The sequence below is a fragment of the Mus caroli genome, unplaced genomic scaffold (assembly GCF_978045245.1).
Source record: "Mus caroli unplaced genomic scaffold, Mus_caroli_1 scaffold_6, whole genome shotgun sequence".
Taxonomy (NCBI): Eukaryota; Metazoa; Chordata; class Mammalia; order Rodentia; family Muridae; genus Mus; species Mus caroli.
In genome coordinates this window covers 40,534,293-40,547,068 of record NW_028227261.1, presented here as the reverse complement: position 1 = coordinate 40,547,068, position 12,776 = coordinate 40,534,293, and the positions used below count along the sequence as shown (strand labels likewise).

At 41.3% G+C, this 12,776-nt stretch overlaps 1 protein-coding gene across 2 annotated transcripts in view; it reads left to right on the top strand.

The window, feature by feature from the left end:
- Nucleotides 1-12,776, top strand: part of Pik3r3 (phosphoinositide-3-kinase regulatory subunit 3) — a 74,021-nt gene that overhangs the window by 55,319 nt on the left and 5,926 nt on the right. For both annotated transcript variants that reach the window (XM_085839067.1, XM_021160061.3), the window contains exons 6-9: nucleotides 2,000-2,142; nucleotides 2,980-3,156; nucleotides 7,736-7,810; nucleotides 8,158-8,328. In XM_085839067.1, the coding sequence (XP_085695193.1) occupies nucleotides 2,000-2,142; nucleotides 2,980-3,156; nucleotides 7,736-7,810; nucleotides 8,158-8,328 (566 nt within the window). The remainder of the gene's footprint in view (nucleotides 1-1,999; nucleotides 2,143-2,979; nucleotides 3,157-7,735; nucleotides 7,811-8,157; nucleotides 8,329-12,776) is intronic.

Genomic DNA, 12,776 nt, shown 5'->3' with positions numbered 1-12,776 from the left:
GGGCCAGGGCTCTGATAACTCCTCAATGGCAGTATGCTTGCTGTGACCTAAATTATTTCCAGCCGGTTCTCCTTCCTAAAGATTTCGCCTCCTCCCAGCAGTGCCTTCCAGAAAGTTGTTCATAAAGCCTTAAACACTTGGGAAGCCTCCTAACTAACTGAAATTCTTGCCCTATCCTCTACATTTCCCTCTCCTAAACCAACTTTCAACCTATCAGCCAGGGTTGTAAAACACAGGTTAAGTTACACCCTTTTTTGGCTATGTTGCAGTGAGTGTGTGGCGGACAGAGGTCAGCCTCTGGGGTTGCTTACCTGTCACTGTCCACTTTGTTCTGAAGTTGATCCTGTAGACGAGGCTGGCTGGCAGGTGGGCCTTTGGGTTCATTTGTCTCTACTTCTCCAGCAGTAGGATCACAGGCACATCACTGTGCCTTTTTTTTTTTTTTTAAAGATTTACTTATTACAGTGTTCTGCCTGCTTGTACACCTGCAGGCCAGAAGAGGGCGTCAGATTCCCATTACAGATGGTTGTGAGCCACCATGTGGGTGCTGGGAATTGAACTCAGGACGTCTGGAAGAGCAGTCAGTGCTCTTAACCACTGAGCCATCTCTCCAGCTCCCTATGCCTGCCTTTTATATGTGGGTTCTGGGAATCAAATTCAGGTCTTCATGTGTATCAGGTACTTTGCTGATTGAGCTATTGCCACAGACTTACTCCTTTTTTTTTTCTTCTTTAAGGAGCATTAAAGAACAAATAAAACAAAACCGATAACACAATCCCCAAACTCTATACTAGTCAGGGCTCTTTATATGGGGGGGTGGGTGGGAAAGGAGTATGGTTACACATATGCCCCTTCTTTTTAAAAAGTCATTTAAAGATGGTCCACTATAACATAGGCTCATCTTGAACTCATTATATACTTGAGGCCTGAATTCCTCATCCTCCTGCCTTCACCTCTTCAATATTAATATTGTGAATATGTGTCACTATGCCTGACTCTAACCTTATTTCATTAATAATTTTTTTCCAAGACAGGGTTTCTCTGTATATCCTTGGCTGTCCTGGAACTCACTCTGCAGAACAGGCTGGCCCCAAACTCAGGTCCACCTACCTCTGCCTCCCTAGCACTGGGATCAAAGTATGTGCCGCCACCACCTACCTGGCTTAGTGTTGTTGTTGTTGTTTTAAATTACGTGTTTATTTATTTATTTGTGTGTGTGTGTGTGTGTGCACGTACTGTAGCGTATGTGGAGGTCAGAGGACAGCTTTCAGGACTTGCTTCACTTCTTTTATCATGTGAATCCCGGGACCACACTCAGGTCATCGAGCTTGGTGTCAAATGCTTTTTCTCACAGAGCTATCTTCGTGGCCTGGACATTACTTCTTAGAACAGTTCATTGTACTGTGTTCTCCCTAGCTTTACGGTTCTTGACTTTACGACACCTGCTTTCAACCTTGCAGCGTTTGCATTGGCTTACTGTTTGCCTCAAAAACTTTTTAAAAACCTGGCTAACCTTACTCTTACATCCTTCTACTCTGCTCAGACATATGTCATCATCTCAGTAAGGCCTAAATGGCATCTTTTTTTTTAATAAATTGAATGTATTGGCCAGGCATAGTGACAAATGCCTGCACCTCAGCCCTTGGAAGTCAGAGGCAGGAGGCTCAGAGTCACCCATGTTCTGGGTGAGAGGCTTCAGTTTCACAAATTCTCTCTCTTATCATCTATCAGGTAGTACTTCCCGTGTAGTGTGTTCTTAATAACTATTCATTGAAATTAGTAAATATGAGTTTGTTGAAAAACTATCCTACCAGTGGAAATGTATAGAACTATTTAAGTATTCAGGATAGCCATCTGTGGCGGTTTCATTATGCTTGGCCTGTGGGAATTGGCACTATTCTTTCTGGAAGTTTTTTGTGCGATCATTACCTTTCCGAGAAGTACACTGAACCAGAGTTAATCCCGTAAGTGTGTATATTGTTCCTGTTTCCTTCTGTAGGAAATACAAATGAAGAGGACTGCCATTGAAGCCTTTAATGAAACAATTAAGATATTTGAGGAGCAGTGTCATACCCAGGAACAACACAGTAAAGACTATATCGAGCGGTTTCGCAGGGAGGGGAATGAGAAGGAGATTGAGCGGTGAGTGTACTGAATACTTCACGAAGACTCAAACAGACTGCTCTTTTTTTTTTTTTTAAGATTTATTTATTATTATATGTAAGTACACTGTAGCTGTCTTTTAGACACACCGGAGGAGGGCATCAGATCTCATTGTGAGTGGTTGTGAGCCACATGTGGTTGCTGGGATTTGAACTCAGGACCTCTGGAAGAGCAGTCAGTGCTCTTACCCGCTGAGCCATCTCTCCAGCCTCCAGACTGTTCTTTAGTGATACTTTTCTGCCTTGTTTGTTTTTATTCCCTCAAGCTGCAAACGTTATATGGAACTGCTGGCTATTCACACTAATGGTACTAAATGGCATCTCTTCTATGTTTTATCTGTGTTAATTCTTAATTCTTGTCCATTCTGTAGGACGTAGGCTAGATATAACCTTTTACAGAAAAGTCTTCCTAATACCTCATACTGTTTAGGGATGTTTTGTTAGTGTTCATACACTGTTTGGTCCTGATCCCAATATAACATATGCCCACTGAATTGCAAACTCACTAAGAATAGACATGGTGGCTTATTTTCCCCTGATATAGCCCAATGCTTACAGCTACTGTAGACCTGCTCTTACAGTACTAGCTGGGAGTAATATACATGTATCTGTATAAACTCAGCTGTTCTGGAGGATAGGCCATAGGATTGCTTGAGCCCAGGAATTCAAGACCAGTCTGTATAGCACAGTGAGACCCTGTGTCAAACAAACAGTCACAGACAAAATAACCCAACAAGACATTAGGACCCTGTTTCTGCTTCATGATCTTCCTGCTTCTGTTGTTATTTTAGACTTAATGTGTTATGTATTTTCACAGAATTATGATGAATTATGATAAATTGAAATCACGTCTTGGTGAGATTCATGATAGCAAAGTGCGTCTTGAACAGGACTTGAAGAAACAAGCTTTGGACAACCGGGAAATAGATAAAAAAATGAATAGCATCAAACCAGACCTGATCCAGCTGCGTAAGATCCGGGACCAGCACCTTGTGTGAGTAGCCTGGGGCTGAGTGCTGGGGACACAGCAGTATTAGTGCATTACTGGTGAGTGCTGGGGACACACCGGTATTAGTGCAGTACTGGAACTAGAAATACCAGTGAGAGAAGAGCTTGAGAACTAGAAGGTAATATGTAAGAATTTAGGAATGAGCCCTTTTAGTAGGAGAACCCAGAATGGCACAAATTAAGTCAGAATATAGGGCTCTACTTCATGCAAATATTTGGAGCTCTCAGATGAAATTAGCAAAGTGTTACAGAATAAAAGTTCCATACTGAGGCTGGAGAGGTGGCTCCGTAGTCCAGACCTCATGCTGTTCTTCCAGCGGACCCAGGTTTCCAGCACGCATATGGTGGCTCACAACCATCTGTAACCCCAGCTCCAAGGGATCTGATGCCCTCATCTGAACTCTGCGGGTATCAGGTATATGATGCACAGACATACATATAGGCAAAACATTTATAAGGTAAAATAAATATAAAGAAGAAAAGTATAGTGGAATCACAGAAGTAGAATTATTTCCTAAGAGTAAATTCTACAAACAAATAAATAAATAGAACAGGCAGTTCCTTAAAGGAGTTTTATGCTTAAGAAATGATACATGTTTGTAATCCCAGTACTCAAGAGGTAGAGGTAGTAGGACGAGAAATTTAAGTCCAGCCTCAACTACACAGCAAGTTAGAGGCCAGCCTGCACTACATGCGACACTCATATGTACATGAGTGTGTGCATGAGACAGACACTGTTAGAGGGCGGGGAGGAGTAGAGAGGGGGTGCCAGCAAGACTGTCAGTGGGTGAAGGCCACCAAGCTTGACAACCTGACTTCAGGCACCCCCCATGGTAGAAAGGAAGACCCAACCTCTGTAGCCATGTGTCCCTGTTCCTTGCTGTTTGCCCTGACCATGTACTTATGGTGCGTCTCCTCTCCTGGTGGCCTTCTCTGTTCTCCAGTCCTTTCTTCTTTTCCCCTTCTTTCTACCTGCAACCCTCTTACTGGATCCTCAAGTCCCACTTTCTCCCTCTACTGCTCAATCACAGGCGCTAGCTATTTAGTGACCAGTTAGATTGGGGAGCAAGGTTATTTAGCAACATCTGACCCACTCACTACACTGTCCTCTATTCAGGGTCATGCTTCTTCTCCCAAATGTAAAAAATTTATCTATAAAAAATGAAATTGGGGCTGGTGAGATGGCTCAGCGGGTAAGAGCACTGACTGCTCTTCCAGAGGTCCTGAGTTCAAATCCCAGCAACCACATGGTGGCTCACAACCACTGGTAATGAGATCTGATGTCCTCTTCTGGAGTGTCTGAAGACAGCTACAGTGTACTTATCTGTAATAATAAATAATTCTTTTTAAAAAATGAAATTTTGTGTTTAAATAAAAAAGTGTGTGTGTTTAGTAGGTACTTGAGATCCTTTGAGTAGTGAAAACCAATGATTTAACATTTTTTTATTTTTATGTGTATGAGTATTTTGCCTGCACGTTGTAGGTGCTAGGAATTGAACCTGGGCAGCCTATGCTCTGAACTGCTCTCTCCCCAGCTCCCAAATCCACTTTTTCCCCCTTGATATTAGATTTATTTATTTTAGGTGTCAGTGTGTAGTCTGTATTGTGTTGTACACCAGGCACACTGTGGTGCTCTTGGAGCTTCTCAGGCCTCTCTGCTTGGGACGGTCCTCCTGGTAACGGGGCTCTATCCTGTCACTTTTAAATAGCATTATATTGGGGTTAAGATGTCAACATGTAAACTTTAGGAGAATACAGACCATTTATGATGTAGCATGGTCCAGACATAGAACCTTGAAAATTCTGTTTATAATTTGAATAGAAGAATTTAGGTCATTGCTGACATGGTGACATGTATTTGTGATCCCAACACTTTGGAGGTAGAGACAGGAAAATCCAGAAGTCTAAGCCTGGCTTCAGTCACTAGCTTGGACCAGCTGAGAAGATTTTTGTTTTTGTTTTTAAGTGTTAAAGAGATAGCTTAATGGACAAAGGCACCCACTTCTGAGCATGGTAACCTGAGTCTGATCCCCAGGACCCACAGGGTGGAAAGAAAGGACAGCTTCTCAGTTGTATGTATACACGCATAGTACATACAGTTCACAAGATTCTACTATAATCACTATAATTCCATTGGCTTATACTGGTCAAGATAAAATTATTAATATTGATTAATTGTGGAGGGATACTTGATAAAAAAATAGCCTGAGGTAAATTTTGGGGTCCTTTTCTGTTCATATTAATAAACTCATTAAAATAGCTTGCCATAAGAATTATAGCTAAATTAATGATGAATACTAGGTAATATGTACTGGAGTGATTCACCCCCCTTCCTAACACCCCTTTCCCTTCCCCTCACTCTGTGTGGGTGTGTGTGTGTGTGTGTACATGGTCACTGGGCTAGGCTTTGAGGCTCTGTTTGCAGAACTACACTGCCATTCCTGTCTCACTTGTTTTTAACTTTATCAAAATATAATTTACATCTTAAACAATTTGCATATTTTAAGAGTATAGTTCCGTGTCTTTAGCATTTACATAGGTATTTGTAATAATCACTGCATATTTAATAACTTTTTTTTTTTTACTATAAGCAGCAATCACATAGTTTTTGCCTATCTTCCCTATTATCCTTGTTCTCTGGCCCTTAGCAACATCTGAGCTTCTTGACTCTGCCTGGACAATCTTGCTATTCAGAATATGTCATGAAATGAAGCATGCAATGTGCATTCTTTTATAAATGGCTTCTTACACATGGCATGATGGTGTTAGGTTCTTCTGTTTGTACGATGGATATAAATACTACATGTTTTTGTGAATAGCTGTGTCCTCTGTGGCCATGAGAGGAGTGGAATTGCTGAATTGTATGGTCGTTCTGTTTGTGAACCCCCCCGCCCCCCCCAACACTGTTTAAAATGTGGCTGTATTATTTACACTCACACCAGTGGTATAGGAATAACTTCTTTGTTTGTTTGTTTTGTTTTTGTTTTTGTTTTTCGAGACAGGGTTTCTCTGTGTAGCCCTGGCTGTCCTGGAACTCACTCTGTAAACCAGGCTGGCCTTGAACTCAGAAATCCGCCTGCCTCTGCCTCCCAAGTGCTGGGATTAAAGGCGTGTGCCACCACTGCCCAGCAGGAATCACTTCTTAATATATTTCTAATAGCTCTCAGTGTTTATGAGTGATTTTTCTTTCTAACATTTTTTTTTGTTATTTTATTCTTTGCATTTTTTTTTTTTTCTAGAGGGGTCTCATTGTGTAGCTCTGGCTATTCTGGAACTCACTATGTTGACTTAGACTAACTGGAATTCACAGAGATCCACCTGCCTCTGCCTCCCTGGTGCTGGGATTAAAGGTGTGAGCTACTACACCTGGCCTCTTTTTATTTTTATTTAGAGAGAATAAAGTTCTGTCCACAAATGATGGTATACTCTTCTCTTTTTTGGGAGGCAGCTATATTCATCACTGTCCACCATGTACCTCTTACATAAAAAGTATTTAATCTCATTTATTATGAATCTTTCCCATCATGTGGATACCCAAATGTGAACATGTGCTTCTGTGCTGGGTGTACACACACACACACATGCACACACACACACACACACACACACACACACACATGCGCTGAACACATGAGCATGTCTGAGCAACTGTGGCACTGCACTTAGTGCACGTATTGCTTTTTTTTTTTTTTTTTTTTATACATGGTTTCTCTGTGTAACAGAGCCCTGGATGTCCTGGAACTCACTCTGTGGACCAGACTGGCATTGAATTTACAGAGATCTGCCTGCCTCTGCCTTTGGGTTTAAAGATGTGCACCACCTGCCAGCCAGCCAGATCTACTTAGTGAGACCCTGTCTCAATGAAACAAAAAACAAACACCAAAAAAATCCATTGTCCAGGAAACCAGGGAGCACATGGTCTTCTGTCCCTGCTTCCTCCCACTGCTGTCATTAGCTGCTTTCCTGGTCCATAGTCATTGACTTTTTTTTTTTTTTAAGATTTATTTATTTTATGTATATGAGTACACTGTCGTTGTCTTCAGACACAGCAGAAGAGGGCATCAGATCTCATTACAGATGGTTGTGAGCCACCATGTGGTTGCTGGGATTTGAATTCAGGACCTCTAGAAGAGCAGTCAGTGCTCTTAACCACTAAGCTGTCTCTTGAGCCCCTATGAATACTCCACTCTCATATTCCTACTTCAGACTATGGGTCTCTGCTACATTTGAACGCAAGTAGTGTGTGCTTCCAGAAAAGAAGAGAGAAGAGAAGAGAAGAGGAAGAGAAGAGAAGAGAAGAGAAGAGAAGAGAAGAGAAGAGAAGAGATCTAAGAGAAAAGATACCTGCTTAATTTCAAGTGTTGTGTTTCTTCCCTTTTGCAGGGACATTGGTTGTGGTACTTGTTGAGGTTGAAGCAATGCAGAGACTACTGTAGGGGAAACTCTGGCCACTCTTCTAGAGACTGGAAAAATAAGTGGTTCCTGGTCTTTCAAAGCTTAGCTGGGTTTAACATACTTACTTTGTACAAGCAGTTGAATTCTGACAGTGTCTTCTCTCTTGGCAGATGGCTCAATCACAGGGGAGTGAGGCAGAGACGCCTGAATGCCTGGCTGGGGATCAAGAATGAGGACTCAGATGAGTAAGTCCCTCAGTAGGAGGCTGCTCCATCATGCATGTGGGAAGTGGGCTCTCAGGCTAACTAGCAGATTCAAGGCCATTGCGCCTGTTTTGGACGAGTTACCTGAAGAACACAGAGTACACAGTTGAGCATAGAAATGGCCCACATGGAACCTGGATGCATACAGTGCCACTCAAATGTCTTAGCGTACTGAATGAGTTCTGTAGGTTTTGTACCATAGTAAATAGGAAAGTAGTCTAAAACTCAACACTCACTTAATTTTATAAAGATTGAGAACAACACTTTATTAGCTTTTATATGTAAGAAAACTGATTGCTAGAATAATATTTCAAATATTTAATTTTTAGAAGCTATTTTATCAATGAGGAAGATGAGAACCTGCCGCATTATGATGAGAAAACCTGGTTTGTGGAGGACATCAACCGAGTACAAGCAGAGGACCTGCTTTATGGGAAACCAGATGGCGCATTCTTAATCCGTGAGAGTAGCAAGAAAGGATGTTACGCGTGTTCTGTGGTGTAAGTCTTCTCTGGGGACATGACCTTTTCAAATCTGCCTTAATTAATGAAAGTCATTATCATAAAGTTGAGATGGGATTATGGTGATAAAGTATGGTCGCCATCAAGTGTTCATCTGATGGTTTTGGGATGGACTGCATTTGAGTATGGCCTTGCTGCTTACTTGCTGTGTAACACAGATACACAACTTACCTGGCCCTTGTCTAGTCTTACCTGTAGAGCAGAGGTGATAATAATACTTGCTGGGAGGTAAGTGTGCCTACTAAAGTTATTATGATAATCATGCCACTGTAAGACAAGGTAGGAAGCAAAGAAAGATGACCAACTGAATGCTGTCAAACAGGGCAAGGTTCAGACAACTGTGGGTGCTTTCTCTCTCACACAGAATATGAGTATAAATATAAACAACATAAAAGCTGAAGATGGAAAGCCGAGGCTATACAAAGAATCCCTGTCATATTGGGGAGAGACAAGAGGAACAGATGGTACAGATGGTAGCCAGGGGGATAGAATAGGATTGAAGTACAATGTCAGATATGTCTCAAAAGTCATATTGGGGCCCCCAGGTAGCTTAGTAGGTAAGGCGCTGGCCACCATGCTTGATGACCCAAAGGCTCCCATGGTGGTAGGAGAAAGCCAGCCCTTCAAGTTGTTTACTGATCTTCACATGTACACCATGCAAACATTATATATGTGCCTCAACATAAAGAAACAAATGTAATTTAAGAACCCTTTAAAATGTCACATGAAAATCCATTATTTTGTATTGTAACTTAAAAAAAAAAAGGAGGGCCACACAAAAGGGTCTCAGAGATCAGTGAGATTACAGGTATAAGCTATTACACTTAGCTCCCAGACTTCATTCCTAAAATATATAAGATAATTAGAATCACTGTGAAGTAGCCATCAGCAGTAGGCCTCTCCTGTGTGGGAATGTTTATTGTGACTGGGGAAAAAAAGAGTTAGAGGTTTATGGAAACTATCTTAGAACTGGATCCTAGGGCCTGAGTGCTGTCTATGGAAGGAAATGAAGGCAGAGATGAAAGTGCGGTGTTATCGCAATGTATCACAGTGCATCGCTGTATGCCACCGCTGTACATTTTCATATACATTTACATATACACTCAGGCCACGCCCACACACCGATAGGCCACGCCCACCACAAGGCTACACGTGTGCATTTGCATATATTTATGTATTTACATATACATTTAAATATACACCCAGGCCACGCCCATACCATGGCTGTCTAGAGTGGGACTTACAGAGGCCCGTGTTTCTCTGACTTACTCTGCTTAAGTTGTGAGGGCAGAAATGACATCGAGGCAGTGCTCACCAGGCTTCAAGTCTTAGAACAAGGAAAGGAGGAGGCTGCATGTCTCCAATAAACACTTTGAGCAAAGTGACTGGACACAAAATTAACTCACAAATCAGTAGCTCTCCACAAATGACAAGTGGACTGAGAAATAAGGGAGACAACTTTTTTTTTTTTTTTGGTTTTTCGAGACAGGGTTTCTCTGTATAGCCCTGGCTGTCCTGGAGCTCACTTTGTAGACCAGGCTGGCCTCGAACTCAGAAATCCGCCTGCCTCTGCCTCCCAAGTGCTGGGATTAAAGGCGTGCGCCACCACGCCCGGCTAAGGGAGACAACTTTAACAACAGCCTCAACAACAGAAAATACTTAGAATAACCCTAACTAAGCAGGTGAAAGTCTTGTGTATAAAACTTCATTCAAAGCATTTAAGAAAGAAATTGATAAGGAAAAAATCCAATAAAAGAAAAAAGTATTCCTAGCACAAAATAAGAAGAAGAAGAAAAAAAAGCTCACCCAGAAAAAAAGAAAGAAATTGAAGGGAATATAAGATCTCCCATGCTTATGAATCAGTAAGATTCATAAATGGCCATTGTACCACAAACAATCTAACACAATTCTCATCAAAATTCCAACACAATTCTTTATAGATGTTGAAAGGACAATTTTCAGCTTCATATGGAAACACGAAAAACCTAGGATAGATAAAATGTTCCAGAACAATAAATATACTCCTGAAAGTATCACTATTCCTGATTTCAAGCTGTACTACATAGCTGTAGTAATAAAAACTACATGGTATTGGCATAAAAACAGACATGTCAATCAATGACTTTGAATTGAAGACACATATGTAAACTCCTGATTTGTTTTAAATAAAAAAGCTAGAAAGACAATACAAAGAAAATTGTCTTTAAGAACTATGTTGCTCAAACTGCATGGCTGCTTGTAGAAGAATCCAAATACACCCTCCACAAAACTCAACTCCATGTGGGTCAAAGGCCTGAGCATAAAGCCAGTAACACCCTGAACCTGATGAAGTGAAAGCGGGGACTATGCTGGCACTCATCAGTACAGGAAAGACTTTCTGACCAGAACACTCTTAGCGCAGACACTGAGATTAACAATTAATAAATGGAACCTTATGAAACTGCGAAGATTCTACACGGCAAAGGACACCAACATTTGGACAAATCAGCAGCCCACAAAATGGAAAAAAGATTTTTATCAACTACACATCCAATAGAGGGCTAATATCCAAAATATGTAAAGAACTCAAAAAACTAGAAATCCAGAAAACAAATAACCCATTTAAAAATGGAATACAGATCTAAATAAAGAGGAAACTCCAAGTGTCTGAGAAACAAACAGATGTTCAACAACCTTAGTCTAGTCACCAGGGAAATATAATTCCAAACTATTTTAAGATTTCATCTTACACCTGTATGAATGGCTAAGATCAGTAACACAACTGAGAACTCATGGTGATGAGGAGGTGGAGTAAGGGGAACACCATCCAGTGCTGGTGTTAGTGCAAATTTGTACAACCACTATTGAATCAGTATGGCTGTTCCTCAGGATGGTAGGAATGGATCTACCTCAAGATCCAGCTATATAACACTCTTGGGCATAGATCCAAAGGTCCATAGATGGATTTTTAGATCCATAGATTCATCCTACCACAGAGACACTTGCCCAACCACATTCTTTGCTGTTCTATTTATAATAGCCAGAAATTGGAAACAGCTTAGATATTCCTCAATAGGAAAGTAGATAAAGGAAGTGTGGTACATTTACACAATGGAATATTACTTAGCAGTTAAGAAAATGAAACAATGAAAGTTGCAGGTAAATGATTTTTAAAAATCACCCAGAATGAGCTAACCTAGACTTGGAAAGAACAATATGGTATGTTTTCACTTATATGTGGATATTATCTGTTAGGTCAATGATAACCAAACTATAATCCATAGGACCACAAAGGTTAGGTATATAGAGTAAGGGACTAGGGGTAGGGGAGACAGATAGATCTCATTAGGAAATGGAAATCGAATAGTAATGGATGGATGGTGGGGCTGGAACGAGAGAATCAAGTGGGGAGGGAGAGGGGCCCCAGGGAGGAAATATGGAAAGAGACAGCTGAAATTAAGGTCATTTGAGGGGGTCATATGGAAATCTAATACAGTAGAATCTTTCTAAAATACATACATATATGAGAAGGTGATGTAGTTGAAATTGCCAAATAATTGGGGAGACCCAATAATTGGTAGTTGGGTGCTACCATGCCCAAACTGGCCATCTCTTGTTACCAAATGAAGCTTTCAGTCATAAGATTGGGTCACACCTAATTGAGTTGTTGGCCAAAGGGATGCCATGAGGATCTCCAAACGACTCAGACTGTTGCCAAGGCTATAGGTTGTTTTCCACAAACTGATAGCAAGGTTTCATTGCTGAAGACAGCACCTACACAACTCTTTGAATATGGAGAAGTTGAATTGTTGCCATATAGAGCCTTTATCCCTATTGCTTGAATGCCTTTGATACTGAAAGTTCCTCTGTATGCTATTAAATGAAACATAAGCACCAACCCTGCCACATACCCTTGGGATTGACAGTGGTGGCCTACCTGTAAGACGTGTAACTGCAGTGGTGGCACAAAGCTTATGAAAGTAGCCAACCAATATCTGACCTGACTTACGGCCCACTCCATGAGATGGAGTGCTTACCCAGTGCGCTTGGGTGATCAAGAACCAGAGCCTGTAGCCCACGGATGCAGGGTAAAAACGAACTAGTACAATTCTCAAGAAGTAACAGAGCCGGGCGTGGTGGCACACGCCTTTGATCCCAGCACTCGGGAGGCAGAGGCAGGCGGATTTCTGAGTTTGAGGCCAACCTGGTCTACAGAGTGAGTTCCAGGACAGCCAGGGCTACACAGAGAAACCCTGTCTCGAAAAACCAGAAAAAAAAAAAGAAAAAGAAAAAGAAAAAAAAAGAGAAGTAGCAGGGAGGGCAATAAAAGGACACTCTGCTCTGCTCTACATATAAGTGCCTTGCTTAGCCATCATAATGAATCTTTCTGGACTAAGCATATAAAATGAAAAAAAAGAAGAAAAAGAATCTTTCTGGCTTTATATTTT